This window comes from Pollachius pollachius, assembly GCF_949987615.1.
Source record: "Pollachius pollachius genome assembly, chromosome: 15".
Classification (NCBI taxonomy): domain Eukaryota; kingdom Metazoa; phylum Chordata; class Actinopteri; order Gadiformes; family Gadidae; genus Pollachius; species Pollachius pollachius.
Window position 1 is genome coordinate 9781848 of NC_136948.1, and position 21491 is coordinate 9803338.

Below are 21491 nucleotides of genomic sequence, written 5' to 3' on the forward strand. Positions count from 1 at the left end.
ACGGTATGTTGAGCCCTCATTGAGAATAATCAACAGCCTTTCTGAAGCCTTTTGCAAGTATTTCTCTTTTGTGGTTGTCTGGGGAAAGGGATGTTTGCCAACAGTGGTTTCGCAACTCCCAGTGATGACTGATGTAGTCGACAAGCATGCAAAATGTTCGTAAACATTCCGAAACACTGTTTCGGAATGTTTACGAACATTTTGCGATCTCAAACGGATTACCAGCACCCGCTGGTTATCACACACCCTATGCTCCAGAGGCACAGGGTTACGCAAGGACTGATTTTAAATTCGGCAGACATTTCCTTAAGGTTAAAGCGCCTAAAATAAATTATGTTCACAAGTCCCAAATCCTGAGTCTGAGATCCTCCCGTCACCGCCCAAGTCACTGAGTGTGTCGGTTTAAGTGCGCCTCTATTCCCAGTCTCAAATTCGAGTCTCCCCTGTCTCTGATCCACACATTCATTAATTCATTTATTATTTTCTTTAGCATTTACTTAAGTGTCTTTTTATTATTTGTATTAATACTTTGAATTTGTATTTGTAGCCTGTGTTTTCCACTGCTACTGGGCTGTTCTAACAAAGGAATTTCCCCTCCCAGGGATTAATAAAGTTGTCATTAATAAAGTTTCTATCTGTCTGTCTGTCTGTCTGTCTGTCTGTCTGTCTGTCTGTCTGTCTGTCTGTCTGTCTGTCTGTCTGCCACTTGTCCCTCCTATCCTGTGTGTTTTTAACCAGTCTGTATGTTCCCCAGGTAAGAAGAACAAGCTAAGGGTGTACTACCTGTCCTGGCTGAGGAACAGGATCCTGCACAACGACCCCGAGGTGGAGAAGAGGCAGGGCTGGATCACCGTGGGGGAGCTGGAGGGCTGTGTGCACTACAAAGTCGGTGAGTGTGTGTGAGTGGTTTTCGGCCTGTGCACGTCAGTGTGTGGATTGAAGCCCCCTTTTTCACCCAATGCAATTGTTCGTTGTGGTTTTCTTTCCCGTGTCGATGAAATAATTACAAATCGTGGAACTGAGTGGACCGTACGGATACCATTCCATTTTCCGTTTAGCCTAAAAGTGCCATCCATTTCATTTGTTCAAATTCGAAATGAATCAAACAGGCGCCATTCAGGCGTCTTTGTCATAGTCACCATGGTCACTGTACATGTCGTGGGAAATGGCGGCGATACTTCATAGCCTATTTTCGTTTCTTAACACACAGTCCTCTTATTGCATCCATAGTGCTAAACAATATGCATATGCATTTAATTATCGCTTTCTGTTACTGCACTGATGGTAAATCAGGCAATGTATTGGTCATCGTTGTCGACGGCAGTCTCGATAACAAGCTAGAAGCCAATGTTTACTTTAACTGTGTTACGTGACTATAGGTTGTGTTACGTGACTATAGGTTCAGCAACAATTTCGACTTGGATACCAACTTTCTCCCAAAAGAGTGAGAGCCTACTTTCAGTTCTCAAACAGGGAGACAACCTCAAAAACTAACGTCTCTAAAATATTGATTTTATAAAAGAAGATTCCAAATGCACACTAATACACACCCACACATCATAAACCCCTTCATCCGTGAGCTGCATCCACTCAAATATTAAACACGTGGATTACAAGAGTGTAAAACCAATTATATTTTGGGGAAAGGACAGAGCATTAACTTGTCTTTACTAGGCTTTATGAGGTTGAGCGTTGTAGCCATCTGTCTTTTTCATTTACACGGTTCGCATTGGAAAGTGCTGCATATTTGTGTTGTTTCGGATGTAAATAGTTTAATCTCTAATGTTTGACAGATTTTTCTCTGTTTTTCTCGCCTTTTCTGTTTATTCGTAACATACTTCATAAAATGACGTCATAGTAATTCTCATATTGTGTGTACATAGATATATTTTCTGTATTTATTTATAGTTCTTATTTAAAAGTGTCTATTCCTACTAATTCCAGATCATGTTGATCTTGAGGTTAAGTAAGACCAGGGATCTCTTTGTAAAAGCCCTTAACTTTACCTGTATAACTTGTCTGGTTTCTAGTGAAATATGAACGGATTAAGTTCCTGGTGATTGCTCAGAAGAACGCGGTAGAGATCTACGCCTGGGCCCCCAAGCCCTACCACAAGTTCATGGCCTTCAAGGTAGAGGCACACAGCACCAAGACATGTCACATGTCACGGGACATTATACAAGTTTATGGATCAAACCTTTTTTGTAAAATTACAATCTTGAAGCTTGTACTTATTTTATTGATGGTTCTTACTAATCACAACAAAAGTTTTTGTTTGTTTAATAAATATTTTTCCATCCAATGATTTGATACGGTATACAACTATGTGTTATGATAACTGTTTGAGCTTAATGTTTCTAATTGATAGTTGGGTTCCTTTGATTATGCTTTGATTATTGATTATGCTTTAATATCTCTGTCTGTCTCTGTGTGTCTCTCTGTCTGTCTGTGTGTCTGTCTGTCTGTCTGTCTTTGTCAGTCGTTTACCGAGCTGCAGCACCGCCCTCAGCTGGTTGACCTGACGGTGGAGGAGGGTCAGAGGTTAAAGGTCATCTACGGCTCCAGCGTGGGCTTCCATGTCATTGACGTGGACTCCGGGAACCCCTACGACATCTACATCCCCTCCCATGTGAGTGTGTGTGTGTTTGCTGTCATTTGTGTCTGTGTGTACTGTGTGTTTTGCAGAAGTATATTTTAGGATGCAAGCATGTTCCTTTTTCTCCTTGAATGTTTCCTATTCCTTCCTTTTGGGAAGATTGTGGATTGTAGTCTTCAAAAATAATCTTTATTTAAAAATAACTAAACATGTGGTACGCATAACACAGGTTGTTTGTTTGATTTTTAAATGGACACATTTACAATGGAAAAAATGTAATAGATAATTTAGAATAAATATATAATAATGTTGATCAGTAAATAAAGTTGTATTATTTCACAAATACCATTGCCTGCTACATTCCATTATGTTTCCCATCAATGCTTTGTGTTCATTTAATTTTCTAAATAAACCCACTGAGAGCTATACAGCATTGCTTAACTATCTTACCACTGCTTTCTAATGGCCGTAGCCTTCCTGCACTCATGTTTGTGTATGAAGGGGCTGCTCTGCTGGCTCAGCCACTGCTTGGTATTAATCAACTCTTTAAGAGTTTACTACAGATTATTTCTACAGCATATAGTTGTTACCACTGCTCCCCCCCCCCCCCCCCCTATACATCCATTACAAAGGATCATAATGAATATACTTAATTTAATAACAGTTGCATGCTTTAAGCCCAGTAAGTCTCTTCATTAACCCTAATTAACCTAAATGTATTGATTAGCATGGATCAATGTTACTCCAAGCATGCTAGGCCTCTCCGGAAGCCATGATTAAGGCTGTTTAATCGCTGATGTTGATCTGTTGTTGCAATTCAATTATGAAACTGTTGGGTTTAATAACCTGACCTGAGTGACAGTTCTTTATTTGTTCTTTATTTCTGTATTTCGTGTTTTCTCCTCTTCCTCGCTTCCGTCTGCTCAACAGATGAAGATCACAATCTGCCTCTTGTCTTCTAGATTAGATTAAAAGATCCCGATCAATAGATCCATGATTAAACCCTGTATCAGAACCCCTGTAGAACTAAAGGAGAGGTTTCTGTGTACAAAACGGTTCAATGCGCCGTAGAGATTAACGCACAACACACCCACCCAGATATCTGTTTTAGCTCGAAGGGAATCATTTTGCCAATAGACCTCTGAAGAATAAGTCCCGCCTCCGAGGTGGGACTTATTCTTCAGGTCAAATGTCGATGGGAAACGTCTATGGGAAACAACATGGGCTTTTTGAATGATTGTACATAACAAACTCTCTAGGTGGCGAAGAAGTAAAAGCTGCTCACGTTTTAAACTACACACTTTTTCCATCTAGATTCCACTTGGGTTTTGGATTGTCTGTGCCGTTAAAGTGGCATTTATAATCGTTTACTACTCACTGCAATAACAATCCAAAACCCAAGCGGAATCTAGATGGAAAAAGTGTGTAGTTCAAAACGTGAGCAGCTTTTACTTCTTCGCCACCAAGAGAGTTTGTTATGTACGATCATTCAAAAACCCCATGTTATTTCCCATATTCATTTGACTGATGGAACCAGAGCCTCGGAGGTGGGACTTATTGTTCAGAGGTCTATAGTAAACTTCTGAGTGCAATTGGCCCTGACTTAAATATTTAAAGAATAAACCCTGTGCTTACCAGAATACGAGAGGGACAGCCTTGATTGTTACTAGCGGATCGGCCTCGCCAACCATCACTATCAGGATGAATACCCAGGTCCTCTGGAAGTCGGGAGATATATTTTGAAAAGGCTTTTCATCAAACACTCCACGCTACTGAATATTGCGGTAATGTGGCATTCCTCAAGCTAAATATCAAGCATCTGAATTGAGGGTTGAACACTTTGCTTTTGGAACACTTTGCTTTTGGCACATACGTTGGTGTAAACTTCAGTGCCGTTGCTACGCTACTGTTTGGTCACACCTTTTGGGCTAGCTGGCTTGCAGACGCTCTGAGGGCATTGCTGTGTTAAAGGTCAATAAACCACCTCAAGTGTGTGTGCAAGTGTATTCGCACCATGCATGAGAGGGCACAACACTTACGTCGGGGGGGGGGGGCAAACCGTCCTGTCACTGTTGGCCTGGCAACCGTTTCCTGCAGGCTTGAAGGAATCTTGTCACAAACCTTGGACCCGAGCACTTCGTTTTTGTTATCATCCCTATGTGCTGTTTTTTTGAGTCAGTTTCCATCTCCTCTAGCCTGGCTCCGCCCACCTAAGTACTTCCACTCAATTTTAATTTCCCTTCAGTACTACTTCTGGGTCTGCGGTATGTTAGTGGGCTTTCTCCGTCCAAATTTTGTGCATCCAATCAGCGACCATAGGGAGTGGCTGAGAACAATGACGTTAAAGTCAGCTCTCGTTGACGGACATCTTCACACACGGTGTTTGGTTTGTTTACAGCCTGCGCGCAACGTGATTCCCGGCCAAACGTTAGCGATTGGTTATTATGGCAGATCCAGAGTGGCACTGGGAAGATCCAATAGATTTAAACTTCCACAGACACCCGCCTTCAAGCGAGTTAAGGTTTCTCAATCGAGTAGGTCCAGACCTTCTGTGCAAATGAAATGAGGTACGAGAGTCTGGTAGGACCACGCTACATCTCCTCACCACACGATGTGAGAAAGCGTTCACCTGTGTGTGTGCGTTCACTCCTGACTGCGGTGGTCTGTGCATGTGTGTGTGTTTAGATTCAGAGCCAGGTGACCCCCCATGCCATCGTGGTGCTCCCCAGGACGGAGGGCATGGAGATGCTGCTGTGCTACGAGGACGAGGGCGTCTACGTCAACACCTACGGGCGCATCACCAAAGACGTGGTGCTGCAGTGGGGAGAGATGCCCACCTCTGTTGGTAGGTTGTGTGTGTGTGCCCCCAACCGTGCGAGGGCTAAAACAAACAAGGGTGCTTATAGACAGACACAGTCACACACACACACACACACACACACAGTGTTTCACACCCTCCCCAACCAAGGTTTTGCCTGTTCTCCCATCGGACCATGACAGCGCAGGGTGTGGTGTGCTTATGTTTATTTTACTTTAATAATTGTATCGCTTGGATTGCTGTCCTTGATCATATCAGAACTAGTGGCCCCGCCTTGTGATAACGGGTTGCATAATCCACAATGCCTCGCGCAGAACTGTATCCCGCTGCGCTACGATCTAAGGGCCTGATGAGAACCATGCCAATTCTCTCAAAGGGGGGTCTCACCTTACATAAAATAATAAAATAAAGGTCCAATGTCCCATGGGTCCAGCCCTCCGGAGTCAGGCCCCGTCGGTCAGGCAGCCCCGCTTCACCATTGGGTGATTCCCCCGGCAGCACCCGCCAATCATCGCCCTTTCTTTCTTTTCCCCTCCTACAGCTGCGTCTGAGCACCCCCCTCCCCTGTCTGTCCCACTCACACCACAGCAACCTCATCTCAACAAAAGCTCATTGAGAGCGGATTTATTTCAGATTAGTCTTGTTTACACATTGGGAAATGCTTCCACATATTTCCACCCAGTGAGGGCCTCACTGTGTCCTGCGCTGTTACATGAACATATAAAGCAATGAATCAAGCCGTTGAGAACTCCACTCTGCACATATGGCAATTTGCCGCAACGACACACACAATGAGTTTGTTTGAGGGACCAAGTGAAGACTGGTAGACCTACTGTAATAATGTGAAGAAGGAATTGAGTTTAGAACTCCACTCTACACATATGGTGACAACACAAACACTTATTGTATTTAGCTTTATATTATGGCCTATCATAAAATGTGATTGAGTCATTTGAAAGTCATTAAATATACTTAATGACTTTCATATATACTTAATATATTTAATAACACTCATTATTAAATCCACGATCATGAATAAAGGATGTTCAATAATCAATTTGAGAGACCTGTTTGTTTGAGAGACATTTGATATATTGTAGGCTATGTAATTTATACAGACCCAACACCCAGCTCTATTTCTTGACTGATCTCTTTCGCTGCCAGAGAAGCCCCTCTATATGGCTATATAGACTTTGCGGTTACTTCGTCTCTCTTCTTTTTTAATCCCTTGCAACCGAGGGCTTGTGTCTTTTAATCTTGCACGGGTGAGCTATCGTTTCTTCCTGTGAGTGTCTTTTCCCCATGGCTGGACGTGGCTCCGCAATGGACAGCAGTTGAGGAATTCATGTTGATATGTGTTAGTGTTAAGGGTACAGCGGTTAGGGAAACACTATGGCAGATAGGGATTTCAGAAAGAACATACTTTAATCACACTGTTTTGAATTTGTGATGTTGTGATGAATTCCACTTTCACGTACTCCACTGCCCCTGTGTACTGGTTCTTTGTTGTAGCATGACATGCCTTTCTGAGCATTTGTTCTGGTGTTTTTAGAAAAATGCAACACAGTTACCGTCCAGTAACGAGTTGGAATCTGAACTAACACTTTTTCTGATACACTCCTACCTAGTGCCTTCACATACGCAAAAAAAATGCAACCAAAACGTCCTATGAATCCTGAAATCTCCACTGACAACTTGTGGTGTTCTTCTACCCTCTCCCTGTCCTCCTCCAGCCTACATCCACTCCAACCAGATCATGGGCTGGGGCGAGAAGGCCATCGAGATCCGCTCGGTGGAGACGGGCCACCTGGACGGGGTCTTCATGCACAAGAGAGCCCAGAGGCTCAAGTTCCTCTGCGAACGCAACGACAAGGTGAGCCTTCAACCGAGTACGGAATCAAAGCGAAATGACCCTAGAAACTGAATGTGTCCTGTTGCCACGGGGACTGTCCTGTGAGTCAATCCAAGATTAATGTAAAATGTCCTGTGAGTCAAGTGCGCGTAGGATGTAAGGTGAGCTAATTTAAGATGAGTCAATCCAAGATCAATCTGTTGGAGATGGGGATCCTGCTTGATCATTTTTATGTGAAGATGAGACATCTTGATCATTTTAAGATAAAAAAGAATGATGCAAATATCAGAATGGTCATCATTGGATGGGGATGGTCAGCCATATGCAAAATGACACAATTGTTGATTACGAGGTGGGGCACACACGTAAAGATTATGAATTCTAGTGGTGAAGGTTTTGACTCCCAGCTCAAAGGTTCTGCGTTCAAAACCAAAATATCCACAGTGTACCTGTAGTCAGTCAAGAGCAGGAGGATTAGCTCCCAATGAATGATGTTTATCTAAAATGGTTCACTTTGGATAATAGTAATAGCATGTTGTCATCTCCTCCAAGGTGTTCTTTGCGTCGGTGCGGTCGGGTGGCAGCAGCCAGGTCTTCTTCATGACCCTCAACAGGAGCTCTATGATGAACTGGTGAAGGCCCCTCCCACCCTGAGGCTACACGTCCCCATTGGCCAGTTCCCAAATCACTCTAGGACTCGGCACCTATCGATCAGATGACAATGCAATCCCCACTCGAAGTGAATCCATTTCGTCAGCGAAAGAGAGACTAAAACTAATCTTTAGAGAACGTGCGTGTTACTGTATAGAAGATAACTGCAATTGTGAACTAAAGGAAAAGAGATCTTAACCCTTAAAGAGAGACTGTTTTGATGGTCGACCACGAGAAAGAGGTTTCTCTTATGGTCGCCTTATTGGTGCCACTGGATTCCAAATATTGCTCTTTTCCTTCCTTTCTATCTATCTATCTTCTGTCTATCTTCTGCACCTCACTTTTGACCTTTCTTGATTTCATTCTCCTCCCTACCTCTCGCACTTTTCCTTTCTTTCTTTCCTGCTCTTTCTCTCTGCAGGCCAGTGCAATTAATTCTTAAGGAACTGTAAAATCACTGTAGAACCACACAATGCACCCGTGTTGACTCTTACACACACACACACACACACACACACACACACACACACACACACACACACACACACACACACACACACACACACACACACACACACACACACACACACACACACACACATACACACACTTTCCACCCCACCTCTTGCTTCCTTTCTGGCTTCCTGTCTGACCTACTTTCTGTTGGCTGAGGGCAGGGAATAGAATTGAATGCAGGGAGTCAGTGTTTTCACATGAAGTATCAATACATACAGTAATATGACGATAAGGCACTAGGACCCTGAGGCTGGCTCAGATGACTCCCTCCGGACGGCACCATTCCCCTCTTGTGTGTCCCTCTCTTTCAGCCTTCATTCATGTAAATGTGTTTTTTTTACTTGTTTATTTTCTTCTGCACCCCTGCGCCTCCTAGTGGAGAATAACAGTATGCAAAGATGAAGCCATCAGCCCTTTAAAATTAGATCCTGGTCATGTGGACCCTTCCTTTGATCCATCCTTCCTTTCCTCCTAACGCCTTTCTTCCTTGCCTTATTCCTTTCTCTGTCTCCTCTCTCCATCCCCCCCCCTCTATATTCACTCAATAACTTATCCAGGTGCTGCATCAGCTATACTGTAGTTTTTAAATGCAACAACATGAGCATCTTTCTTATCATGGGATCATTAGAAATGTGTTTCAACCTTTTTCTATTCTCATTTTTTCCTTTTTATTTTTTTCGTTGGCGCACTGTACAAGCAAAGAGCTGCTTGGCACTTGAGCGTTGTGAAATGTACAGCACATCTGTGTTCCAGTATCTGTGTGTGTGTGTGTTTGTGTGGGATGGTGTTGTGAGACAAGCAAGACGAAAACAGGCTTTCACAGTATCTAAGGAGTTGATTTATTCACCGGAGTCTAAACGTTAAGGTCCGTCGATTCCGGCTAAGTCTTTCCATGTACACACATCATGAGTTTATGAAATGGGTTGACACACTAATATCCCCATATATTTCCCTTCTTTTTTATTAGTTATCACAGTGGGTCATTAACGCAAAACCACATTGAGGTTTTGTTGCAAGGTATGATGGAAGATGAGCACGGTGACCAATTCTTTCGAACAACGGACAGCGGTTACAGTTGGTTGCGCAAAGGCAAACTTCTCCTGACAACTGAGAAACTGGAGGCGAGAAGATCAGAGTATGATGGGCTTTTAAAAAAAGTTCTTGTGGTTTAAAGAACTTGTGGTCTAAAAGCCTTGTGGTTTAAAGACCTTGCAGAACGGGTTACATAATGTCTAGCGTGACGTGACGTTCAAATGACTTGTTTTTTCTCTCTATGATTGGTATATTGGGATTCTTTCTATGATTGGTATACCTTAAGTTTGATCATTGACATTACATTTAGTGTGAACTATTGGAAGCAATATAATTTTTTTTCTCTCTTTTAACAGACGTCTGTCAATATAATGTGTCTCTATGTGACAGATTCATGTTTAATTGCCAATGTGATAAAAAAAAACGACCAACAAAATAACAAATCATCGATAAACATTTTTTTAATTGCCAATTTTGTATGTTTTTCCCCAACTGACCAAAAGTACTGTAATTTAATTGTTCTTATTATTTTTGACAAAACAAACTGCTGTGTGTTTATGATCGTGGTTAGGAAGGGCAGGCTAACTGGCTAGCAATAACAAGCTGCTCAGATCAAACTACTGTCTTCCTTTAGTGTGTGTGTGTGTGTGTGTGTGTGTGTGTGTGTGTGTGTGTGTGTGTGTGTCTGTGTGCACATTGCCATTCTTAGTTATGAAATTGTTATGGTCACTCATTCGGTTGCAGAACCCTTCTCGTCATAATTATTACATTGTTTATTTTATTTTGAAAGTGTTTTACTAATCTAGCATCCTGTTATGGGAGGATTGGTTCTTTGTTTTGTAAAAAAGGATGCTGTACTGAATAAATAAAGTACCGTACAACATCACACAGCAATACAGACATCGCGTGTGTGTTGCATTCTGTCTTTCCCATTCTTCCCCAAGAGGGGTAAACTAATGACTAGTCGACGTACAGTTTACCCTGAAGAAAAAAGTATATTGCATTGAGAGTTCACAGGATGACATAAACTAGCAAAATTGCCAGTTATGATTATTCAGTTATTTTGCACAGCAAGAAAAGCTGGTATCAAAATGTAATCCAGACCAGTTGATGCAGAATTGCAGCGAGTTTAATACAGGGTCTCCTGTTTCCAAGACAGGTGCTTTGACCAGCTAAGCCACAGAATACTTGTACTGTTGTACAAACAAGTTCTTGATAAAAAAAAACAAGGAAATAGGTCTAATATAGCATGACCTTTACCTTCAGGCCAATGTGTAAAGATAAACAAACTGGATTCTAAAGGCCCATTATTTTATTATTTAGCGAAGGGAATTTCAACCACTCGATTGGTCGACAGGGACCACGAACGGAGTGGGGGATGGGCAATGTGTTCTCTATAAATTGATGATCATGCTAGCAATCTCTCCTTTCCACCGAACTCACTTGATAAGATAGTCATCAATCAATACGAAAATGACTGGTTGTGTTGCAATCAACTGCGTGAATCGATCGGTATCCAAGATATCCCTTTACAGGTATGTGAACGATCATTTCTAAACTAATAATTAATAATAATAAAAAAAACAACTTTATCGTCAAATAACATTGGAATTCCACCACGCAGCAAGCTAACATTAGCTTAAAGTTAGAGCTAAGTTATTTGTTAGGCTTAGCGATCATGTTAGCGATGCAGTGCTTTAGATTGAAGTGATGTACAAATTTGTGATATACTGACTATTCTATATTGTTTTATGAGCGTACATATTAATTTAAATTATAATTAATAAAGTTCAAACTAAAATGAGGTAATATTATTTTAATAATTAATGCTGCACAAAATCTCACATTTTATGTTGGTTCGTTGAATAAAAAAAAGATAACCTTAATGTTCACACTGACAGTCAGAATCCTACTGATGAAATAAAATATAATACTAATGACCATTGCAAACTTTTGGGGGAGTACCAGAATGCCATAACACAATTCTTTTTAACTTTATTATACTGTTCTGTTATTACTCAGATATGAATGAAATGTGTTTATTTCTGTTCCACTTACAATTTGATTAAATACATTCAATGATTTGTATTTTGAAAACATACAACATGCAAAAGGTACATATGCAGCAGAATTGTCCTTGTACTTAACTTTATTTATGTAGCAACTTTCATAACATACAATGCAGCTCAAAGTGCTTTGCACAACAAGAGACGGGTGTCTTTTTAAAGGAGGCAGGATTTAAAATTAAGAAAGTAGATGATTATTGGTGTGTTAAGTTTAAATTGCACAAATAATATTTTTACCTCACGATAGTGTTCCTTCCTATTGTTTTTTTTTAATGATTTGAAATATCCTTGTTGATAATAAACATCATTTCTCCACAGCCTCCCGCTCCGGCAGAAGAAAAGGCTCCGCCAGTGGTTGAAAAACATTAACCGCAAGTCGTGGGTACCAAATGTCTATAGCAGATTATGTGCCTGCAATTTCAGAGAGGACTGCTTCACCATCAATCGCAGACTCAAGCCAGATGCGGTACCCACCCTTTTCGGCAGCCCTGGAGCACCATCTAAGGTAAGGGCAGAGGTAAGAAATGTGAATCAAGAGCACAATTACTGCAAAGTCTTTTTAGATGTTGCAGGTGTTGTTGATGAAGTTGATGAGGTACAGGTAAATGTTTCGAAAGCCACAGAGGTTGCAGGTATTGTTGATGAAGCTGTTAAGGTACTGGTTAATGTTTGTAAACAGTGCTGACAATTGTAATGCAGTGAAGAAATCTAAAGAAAATAAACTGGGATCTATTAGAAAAAAACCTAGATTGGTGCAGCAGAAGAGCAGAAAATTTAAGATAAAAGTTTCCTGCTTAACTCAGGTCATCACTTCTCTCAAGGACAAACTGCTCATTCTAGTGCCTGTGCAGAGATGCTGGAGAACTCGTTCAGTGGAGTCCATGAGACCTTGCTCTCGAGAAGGGTGCAAGGTAAAAGATCAAAAGTGTCGGAGGAGTTGCGTTCATTTGCGATGACTCTGCACTTCTATTCTGCCAAAGCTTATAGATATGTGCTGTGTTTGACCTTGCACCGCCCCGTCCCGACACCATCCAGACGTGGTACAGCCCAATTTCTGCGGATCCCGGTTTTACAAAGACTGCATTTTCTGCTCTTGCATGTCATGTGCAGAACAGAAAAGTTGAAGGGAAGGAGACCCTGTGTGCTGTCATGTTGGATGAAGTGGCCATTCGAAAGCACGTGGAATATGCAGCTGGAAGATTCCATGGATATGTGGACCTTGGCTGTGGCACTGTTGATGACAGTCTACCCCCAGCAAAAGATACCTTGGTCCTGTTGGTTGTAGCCATCAACGACTCATGGAAAATCCCTGTTGCCTAATTCCTCATTGACAAAGTGACTGGTGAAGAGCGTGCCAACATCATCAGTGAATGCCTTCATTGACTCCATGCCACCAGAGTTTGTACAGTCTCTTTGACTTGCGATGGACCATCATGCGACTTTTCAATGCTGAGAGCCCTGGGAGCAACATTGGATGTCAATAACATGAGATCCTCTTTTGCACATCCTGCTGATCCATCAGAATTGGTCCATGTGCTCCTGGATGTTTGCTATATGTTGAAGCTGCTCAGAAACGCATTGGCTGAAGGAGGTTTACTCCGAACTCCAAATGGAGAAATCCGTTGGAAATATATTAAGGAGTTGAATAAACTTGAAGAGATGGAGGGATTACGACTTGGAAACAAGTTAAAAATGTCTCATGTACGGTGGGAGAAACAGAAGATGAAGGTGAAGCATGCAGCTCAGGTGTTCAGCAGCAGATAGCAGATGCTCTTGAGTACTGTAACAGACACTTGCATCTTCCACAATTCAGCGGGTGCGAGGAGACTGAAGTTCCTGAGAACCATTGATGCCGTCCTTAACAGCAGGAACCCTTTGGGGAAGGGGTCCAAAGCCCCAATGAGGATATCCCAACAAAGACCAGGTGAAGGAAATCCTGCTAAATGCTCAAAGGTCACTCTTGGAACTGAAAAACAGCAAAGGCAAGCTAGTGCATTTAGGCCCGAGGAAAACTTGTGTAGTTGGCTTTATTGCCAGTTGCGCAAGTGCATGGAATATTTTCCTTGAAGTGGTCATCCAGCCAAACGCACCATGCCGTTACCTCCTCACCTTCAAGCTGAGCCAAGATTAACTTGAGCTGTTCTTCTCCCCTCTGAGAGCATGTGATGGATTCAACAACAATCCCACGTCAAGACAGTTTACAGCTGCCTACAAGCGTCCTCTTTTGAAGTCCCAAGTAAAGACAGGAATATTGCTTTCAGAGAATTTTGCTTTTCAGAGAATACAGTGCTGGTAAGACATTGTTCCTAGAGCTGCACAACCACATGTTCAAAACCACTGTTGAGGACAACCACGTACATCTTCTGGTGAAAATGGCATCCTCTTTATATTGTAAAATAAGGATGAACCATCTGGCAACAACAGAGTCTGCATAAGGACATAAATCCACAAAGCTCATCCATTTTAATCACCATTAAACCCCTTTACTGGAAAGGATAGATTGATTGATAGATACTCTATTGATCCCAGGGAAAATCATTAGCAAACACAAGTAATAACAAAAATCCCCCCACCCCTAATTTTAACAATTGGAATTAAACAATGTAAAAATAGAAACAAATACAAAGTTATAAGATGACTTAAATTTAACCTTGCAATTTTTTTTAAATATGATTTAGAAAAGAAGATAATTGTTGTCAAAAGTGGAACATGTATAGCATATCTCAAACCACCCTCCAGCCAATAAGATCTGTATTTGTACAGCTAGTGTTCAGTGTAATACTTGGAGCTTGCATGACGGAGCACAAGTTGGCACAAAGCACTCAAAACTGCAAAAAGACATTGTTCAATTGTAGACTTGGAGCTTGCATAACGGAGCACAAGGCATAGTTGAATAGTTAATTAATTTTTGTATAGCACATCCGATCAGTGACCTCTGTAATTTTTGTAAATGTACATTTATGCCCATCACTAACTTGCAAGTTGAGTTTAGCTTTGCCTATTATTTTTTTTATTTTCTTCCCTTCTTTTCGTAATGTTATGCGTATTTTGGTTTTGAGATAAAGCAAGAAAAACAAATGTCTCGTATTTATATGACATGTTCTGACTGTCTGAGTTTGTGATGTGAGTCTATGGTCTCGTATTTATATACATGTTTCATGTATTTATGTTTTTTACATGTTCTGACAGTGCCTCAGTTTGTGATTGGAGTCAATGTTCTAGTATTATACTTCTTTTCTTGTTTTAATATTGCTTGTATTTTGATTTTAAAATAAAGAAGGAAAACAAAAAAATTAATGGTCTCGCATTTATATACATGTTTCATGTATTTACATGTTTTTGACATGTTGTGACTGTCTGAGTTTGTGATGTGAGTCTGGTCTCATATTTATATACATGTTTCATGTATTTATGTTTTTCACATGTTGTGACAGTTCCTCAGTTTGTGATTTGAGTACTTATTTTCTTGTTTTAATGTTGCGTGTATTTTGATTTTAAAATAAAAGAGAAAAACAAAAAAAATACTGGTCTCGTATTTACATGTTTCATGTATTTATATGTTTTTTAAATGTTGTGACTGTCTGAGTTTGTGATGTGAGTCTATGGTCTAGTATTTATATGCATGTTTCATGTATTTATGTGTTTTACATGTTGTGACTGTCTGAGTTTGTGATGTGAGTCTGTGGTCTAGTATTTATATGCATGTTTCATGTATTTATGTGTTTTACATGTTGTGACTCTGAGTTTGTGATGTGAGTCTATGGTCTAGTATTTATATGCATGTTTCATGTATTTATGTGTTTTACATGTTGTGACTGTCTGAGTTTGTGATATGAGTCTATGGTCTAGTATTTATATGCATGATTCATGTATTTATGTTTTTTTCATGTTGTGACTGTCTGAGTTTGTGATGTGAGTCTTTGTTCTATGTTCCCACTGTTGGCCTGCACCTTGACGTGGTGAGTGGGCTTTAAACTAAGACAGGCCTTTTATATTTTTGGTTATTGATTGTTTGTCACAGTCTTATCTTATTAATGTTACCAAGCCTTAATTACACCCCTTCTCTTCAGTCGCAGAAACTGGAAACTTCAGAGTATATTTTATCTTAAGTTAGATAATCTTTTTTCTTTCCTCATCAGATCCCAGTCCATCATGCTTCCCTACTTGTCTGCCGTGCCACCATCATGCCTCATGCATCACCTCTCAGCGCCCTGTCCAGCCTGATCTTATTCCGTTACTCCAGCTCTTTCACAAAAGTGACAAACATTAAGGTAAAACACACCTGTACCTCCCCAGGTGATTAACTTTAAGCATTTCCTTTGCTAATGCTCCATCCAGTGTTCAAACACAAAACTGCATATACATTTACATGTCACTTGTACTGTATAAAAAATTCTCCTCCTTGCTCCTTGCGCCCCCCCCCCCCCCCCCCCCTTACATCTCTGACCTCCTCCAGACATTCAGCCCTACCGGTAATCTCCGCTTTTCCTCCTCCTTGCTTCTCACCACCGGTGCACCACCTGCACTGGCTGTCATCCATGGGGTCCCAACTTTCAGCCACACAGCCATTCGTCTCTGGAACTCTCTCCCACATTCCATCCGTGAGACTGACTCTATCTCCCACAATCAAATCAGGTCTTAAAATCCACATCTTCAAACTTGTATATTCAATGTAATTCTTAGTATTTTAGTCAGTTGTTGTTTTATCTTTGCTCTGTTTTGATATTTTATTAATTATACATGTAAGGTGTCATTAAGTGCCCTGAAAGGTACCCATATTATTATTATTATTATTATTAATATAACATAATGCTCTTCAGGCGCTTCACAACCTGCTGATTGGCGCAAGCACTAATGAGCTCAGTGGCGCCATCTGGTGGAAATGGGTGGTACACCGCCTCAACCACCTGCCCCCTGGACATCCAGGGATGCTGTGCCGGAGCTGGGTTGCCACAATACATTGTGAGTAGCAAAACAAACTTCGGTTGTTGATGGGATTCCTCCAGATGGGCTTAGTCAGTCTCCATAGACGTTGGCCGGGTCCTCTTGTAATCAGGTGACCTCTGTGTGCCAGCTTCCCAGAAAGCGGACACTGTTCCCATGACGGCCCATCCTAGACTTGTACTTTTACAATGTTGTAATTTTTCCTGCTTGAGGGGGAAAATCTCCCGGCTAGGCAATTGTTTCAATATGTTACCCTGAAAGGACCAGGCTTTCACTGCTCATTTGGCGTTTTTGTATGAAAACTTCAATCTGTTACTTCGTCTGCATTTGGGTCCTCACTTCAAACCCTGTCAGTATTAAAGGAGAGATGAGCTAGTAGTACAAACTCATGTTTGTAGATAAATAATAAATAAAATCACTTTTTTTATATTTAAAAACATACTTTATGTTTTTGCTATTTGGTTGTTTAGATGGATTAATTACCTCTGAAACTTTACTTTCAGTTTGTTCTTATTTCCACACACTATCTTAACTGCAACATAAAGAACCATTGTAAACAACATAGTATGTCTTTTTGGTTTATCCTTTGAAAGCCACTGCTGCCACAACAGTTAATTATTGCAGTAGTTTAAATTTATGGGCTTCCATTATTTCCAGACCCATACTCTCTGCAAGCAGGAGTGCCTGTGCCTCAAAACTCTATCTATAAATATAATAATAAACACATCCTGTAACAGTTAATGTTTGTTTAATTTGTATTTTATTAAAGAGTTTAATATCTTTTGATGAACTTTTTGTAATTTGGTCAGAAAGTCCAATGTGAATCTTTCAACCTCTATTGAAGCAACAATTTGTCCTGCAGGTGGCACTAAGTGACTGCTTTGGAGGTTTTTGTGTATAACCTACAACACCATTTCAGTTAAAGGGAACAGGCAATATTCTCTTGACTCCCGTCTGGGAGAGAGAATATATGGATATTCACTGAATAACTCAAATAAATAAATAAAATGTAACCTCATATTATCCTCAAGACGAGACATGCTTCCCAGATGATATGTCTATTCTGGGATTTTGGGAAATGTGAAATGCGACTAGCATAGCCATTTGAAGGCCAAGTGCCTTATCTTGGTCCAAGCAACTGTTTTTTTCTCAGACTGAAGCAAACGTCCTTGAGTTTCTGTCTTTTTAGAGATAGTGTCCATTTCGGGCTACATTATGTATGTTTAGGCTTTTATCAAGGACAAAGGGCACCACTCTTGTTATGCTTTAAGGGTAAAGCAAGTGCTATCTCATCCATCCATAATAGATATACCGTACACTTGATGACATGTTTTATTATCGGTAATCATTGCCTTGTTGTGTTTAGGGTAATTCCACACGTAATTCGTAATTCCAAACCATCTCCCATGGTTTGTCAATAGGTCAACAAAAGTATAGAAGTAAAAAAGTTGGAAGCTTGAAAAGTAAGACATCATGTCACATCCTCTGGTTTTCATAATTTGTTTACTTCTCTTTCTCTCTCTCTCTATATATATATATATATATAGTAAATTTCAGGATTTTCTCACTGTTCTGCACCCATTTTCAGAGAGCTACCATTTCCAAGCAGTCCCTTCACGCCCAGAGCAATTGGCCACAGCATTATTTCAACAGCCATTGTGTTCGCACACAAAATTAATTTAGCAAAAAACAAATTATAATTTTCTGACGCCATATTGCACTATTCTCTGTAGGCAGCAATGAGCATTGTTCAGTTGCTTTGATAGTTATTCATTGCGTAGATAATTGCATACAAAATAGTATTATTATTAGTAGTAATCACAATGAGCATTGCCTGTTGGATGCACAATTCAACACCTTGCATTACTATGCTCAGGGGACAAACAGGGAATTTACATACCTACCCTTGGCTGAGTGCTTTATGTGTATTAGTCTGTATCAGCGGTAGGCCTAGACCACAATTTTATTCAATTATATGGTGGAAATATTGGCAATTTTTGTATGTATATACACTGGAAGCCAACCACTGAGTGAATGTTTTAACAAAAGCATTGCCATGGGAAGAAGCAGTGACATACATACACAGAGTGTATAATCCTGGATGTTCTAAAAGGAAAGCTTGACCCTTTTATAGTACAAGGAAAGAAAACGCCAACAGTGATGGAGGTGAATTGGTCAAACAGAAAGCCATTAGGAAGTGGGATCCCAGCATGAGGTATAGTGATGAAAAACTAACAGAGGGAAGTGTTGAATGCCTTCTACGACACAAGATTAATTCAGGAAGTAAACTGGAACAAATGAGAATCTGCTTCAAAGCATGCTTGAATTAGGAAGGGCATCAACGTGAGCAAATGGTGACCCACAAACAAAGATCAGAGTCAACACTCGCTGCATCCGGACTCATCATAGTTAAATGAGCAATAATAAGACACCAACAATAGCACCCATCCACGTATACAGAACTCTTGTTTAAAACTGTTGACATTGAAACAACGTATTGAGGATTGCATATTGGAAGTGATACTTTAACCAATATACCTCTGGAATGGCATTATATATATTTTTCTCTACAAAAGGGCAATACAATCATAATACAAAAGCTACCGGAGGCTGAGAAGTTTTGTGTTTGAGAATTGTGAGCGAAAGGTTCTTTCCATATTGAAAACAAGATAAGACAGGAATATTATTTCATCTTTGACTATTAGTCATTTTTCATTTGTATAAGATATTTACACATGCAGCTGAATGTGTATACACTTATCAATTTTCAGTACTGTCATTGAATATGCCAGTTCCTATATGACCAGTTGAGTCATATAGGATACATACATACCGTTATATATTCGTGTTTAAGTAATTGGCTGTGGGTGTGTTGCATCCCATTCCCAACAAGGACATGCTCACACACTTACACACGCTTCAACTTATTTTTCCATTTGTCCAGGCCTGTGGACTGTTATCTGGATAGCGCAGCTATATTTACACATGGACACAAACAAAAAATACAACACACATGATAACGTTACCCAATCAATGTGTTCCTATGTTCACGTTTATCTGGCTGTGGATTCACTTCCTCCGGCAGTCCTTTTTTCCACCTCCCACTGCTACATATCACGCATGCATGCCAAATGCGGTGCATTTTTAATCAACCGCCACCAAGGAGTCTATGGTAAGATATAGAAACTACTTGTAGACCTGTAATATTCAAAAGGCTTACACATAAGACGCTTAGTTTATTTTACCATAAAGCCTTTAGGACATTTGTAACTACATGTGGGGTATATGGTTGCATTGACATTAATATGGTGAAATTTAACAATCACCAACTAGCAGACTGAAGTTTGCTAATCAACTTGTGTCGCTAAGTCCTAGTCAAGCCTTGGTCGATCAGGAAGTTTGGTTGTCTTTATTTTAGCTTTTTTCCCCGCCATATGTATGTTCTATGTTGTCTGACATTTTAATGTCGCATTAGAACAGGACGTTTCCGTTTCAAAAGCATTTTTCATCCGCACCACAATTGTCTCCTTTTACGTTGATCCACTTCCATGTCGGATCTGTGATGATTCTATTTCCCTTCCCTATTTTCCTGGCATAGGCTACCTGAAGAGAAAATGAAACCAGCTTAATGCCAGTGTCACTAACAACCTAATAAAGAACTATGGGAGTCAAAGAAACATCCCGACCGTGTTTAGGTTTGTCTCGGATAAGCTTCAAATAACATACCCATTTTACATGGAACAAAAACTAATATCAAAGAAAGTAGTCGTAAACTTAAATTATAAAGGGATTGCCACCCAAGCACACTATGCAGCCCTTTTTTGAAGCGGTATAAATATGGTTGCATGGTGCATCATGGGAAATCAAACCCACTCAAGCTTAATTTAAGGGAAAGGGAAGAGAAATTCTAAGAAAAGGCCACAACACCTAAGGTAAATCAATACACCCGGTTAATAGAAATCAGCAACTAGTTCCCTTACCCTGTGTTCAGCGCTATTGCCATTAGCCCAGCAGTCACCCTTGCACTATAACTTGGAATAGATTAGCGTAAATGTGCTGTGACAAGTTGGCACAGTGCTGTGCCTCGCAGAGCATAGTTCCTAGCTGGGGAACCATTCTGTGTGGACACTTTACTCTCCCAGTGCACCCTCCTGGTGGTGTCCTTGAGCAAGGACCTGGCATCAGGACTGGAGTCGGTCCCCTGGCAGCGCGTTGTTGCTTCCCTCTACTCCTAGAAATGGAACCCAGGCCCCAATGGGAAAAATAAATACAAACTAACTCAACAGCTATCCCCAACACATTCATAGATATGCCATTTACAATTACAGTGAGCAGACATGGTGCAGTTTGACTCAGCCAGTAAATCATGGCCAAGAGAAATATGGCTCCTTTTACACATTGCTAAATCTATCTTTTTCTTTTTTTCATTCACAATGTGTCAACAAACACATAACTATACCACCCACTGTACCGCTGGTACAAATTTGTTAAATTGTCTGTTTGGGCCAAATGTTATATTCTGTAATTCGGTGATATTCTGACTGTAAGGTAAGGTAACAGCCGTACAGGAAAAAGATTCAGAAGGAAGACATACAACTATCATTAATGCACTTTGAGGTCGAGCGCAACACCAGAAGTAGTAGACACCGGTCTAGCCAGTAGTAATCGGTAAAGGATTACTATTTTAGACCCAAGGGCCTTTCCGCAGATTGTCTAGCATGATTCTAGAGTTGAGACACAATTATATCCGCAGATTGTACAGCATGATTCTTAAGTTTAGACACTATTATATCCCCAGATAGTCTGGCATGATTCCAGAGTTTAGACACCATTATATGAACAGATTGTCCAGCATGATTCTAGAGTTAAGACACCATTATATCCATAGATTGTCTAGCATGCTCATAGAGGACACCATTATTTTGCAAATTGTTTCAGTATGGCTTTGTTTGCCTCTTCCTGTAGTGGTCAAGGGGTGCTAGAATGGAAGGCAAGTGGGTAAACTTGCAAGTTTTT

The 21491-nt window shown here is 40.6% G+C and overlaps 1 protein-coding gene across 2 annotated transcripts in view; it reads left to right on the top strand.

The window, feature by feature from the left end:
- tnika (TRAF2 and NCK interacting kinase a) overlaps positions 1-10363 on the top strand; it is a 67184-nt gene extending 56821 nt beyond the window's left edge. For both annotated transcript variants that reach the window (XM_079752516.1, XM_079752515.1), the window contains 6 exons: positions 755-889; positions 2031-2131; positions 2480-2629; positions 5282-5441; positions 7148-7287; positions 7819-10363. In XM_079752516.1, the coding sequence (XP_079608642.1) occupies positions 755-889; positions 2031-2131; positions 2480-2629; positions 5282-5441; positions 7148-7287; positions 7819-7902 (770 nt within the window). In that variant the 3' untranslated portion in view covers positions 7903-10363. The remainder of the gene's footprint in view (positions 1-754; positions 890-2030; positions 2132-2479; positions 2630-5281; positions 5442-7147; positions 7288-7818) is intronic.
- Positions 10364-21491: the final 11128 nt, after the last annotated feature.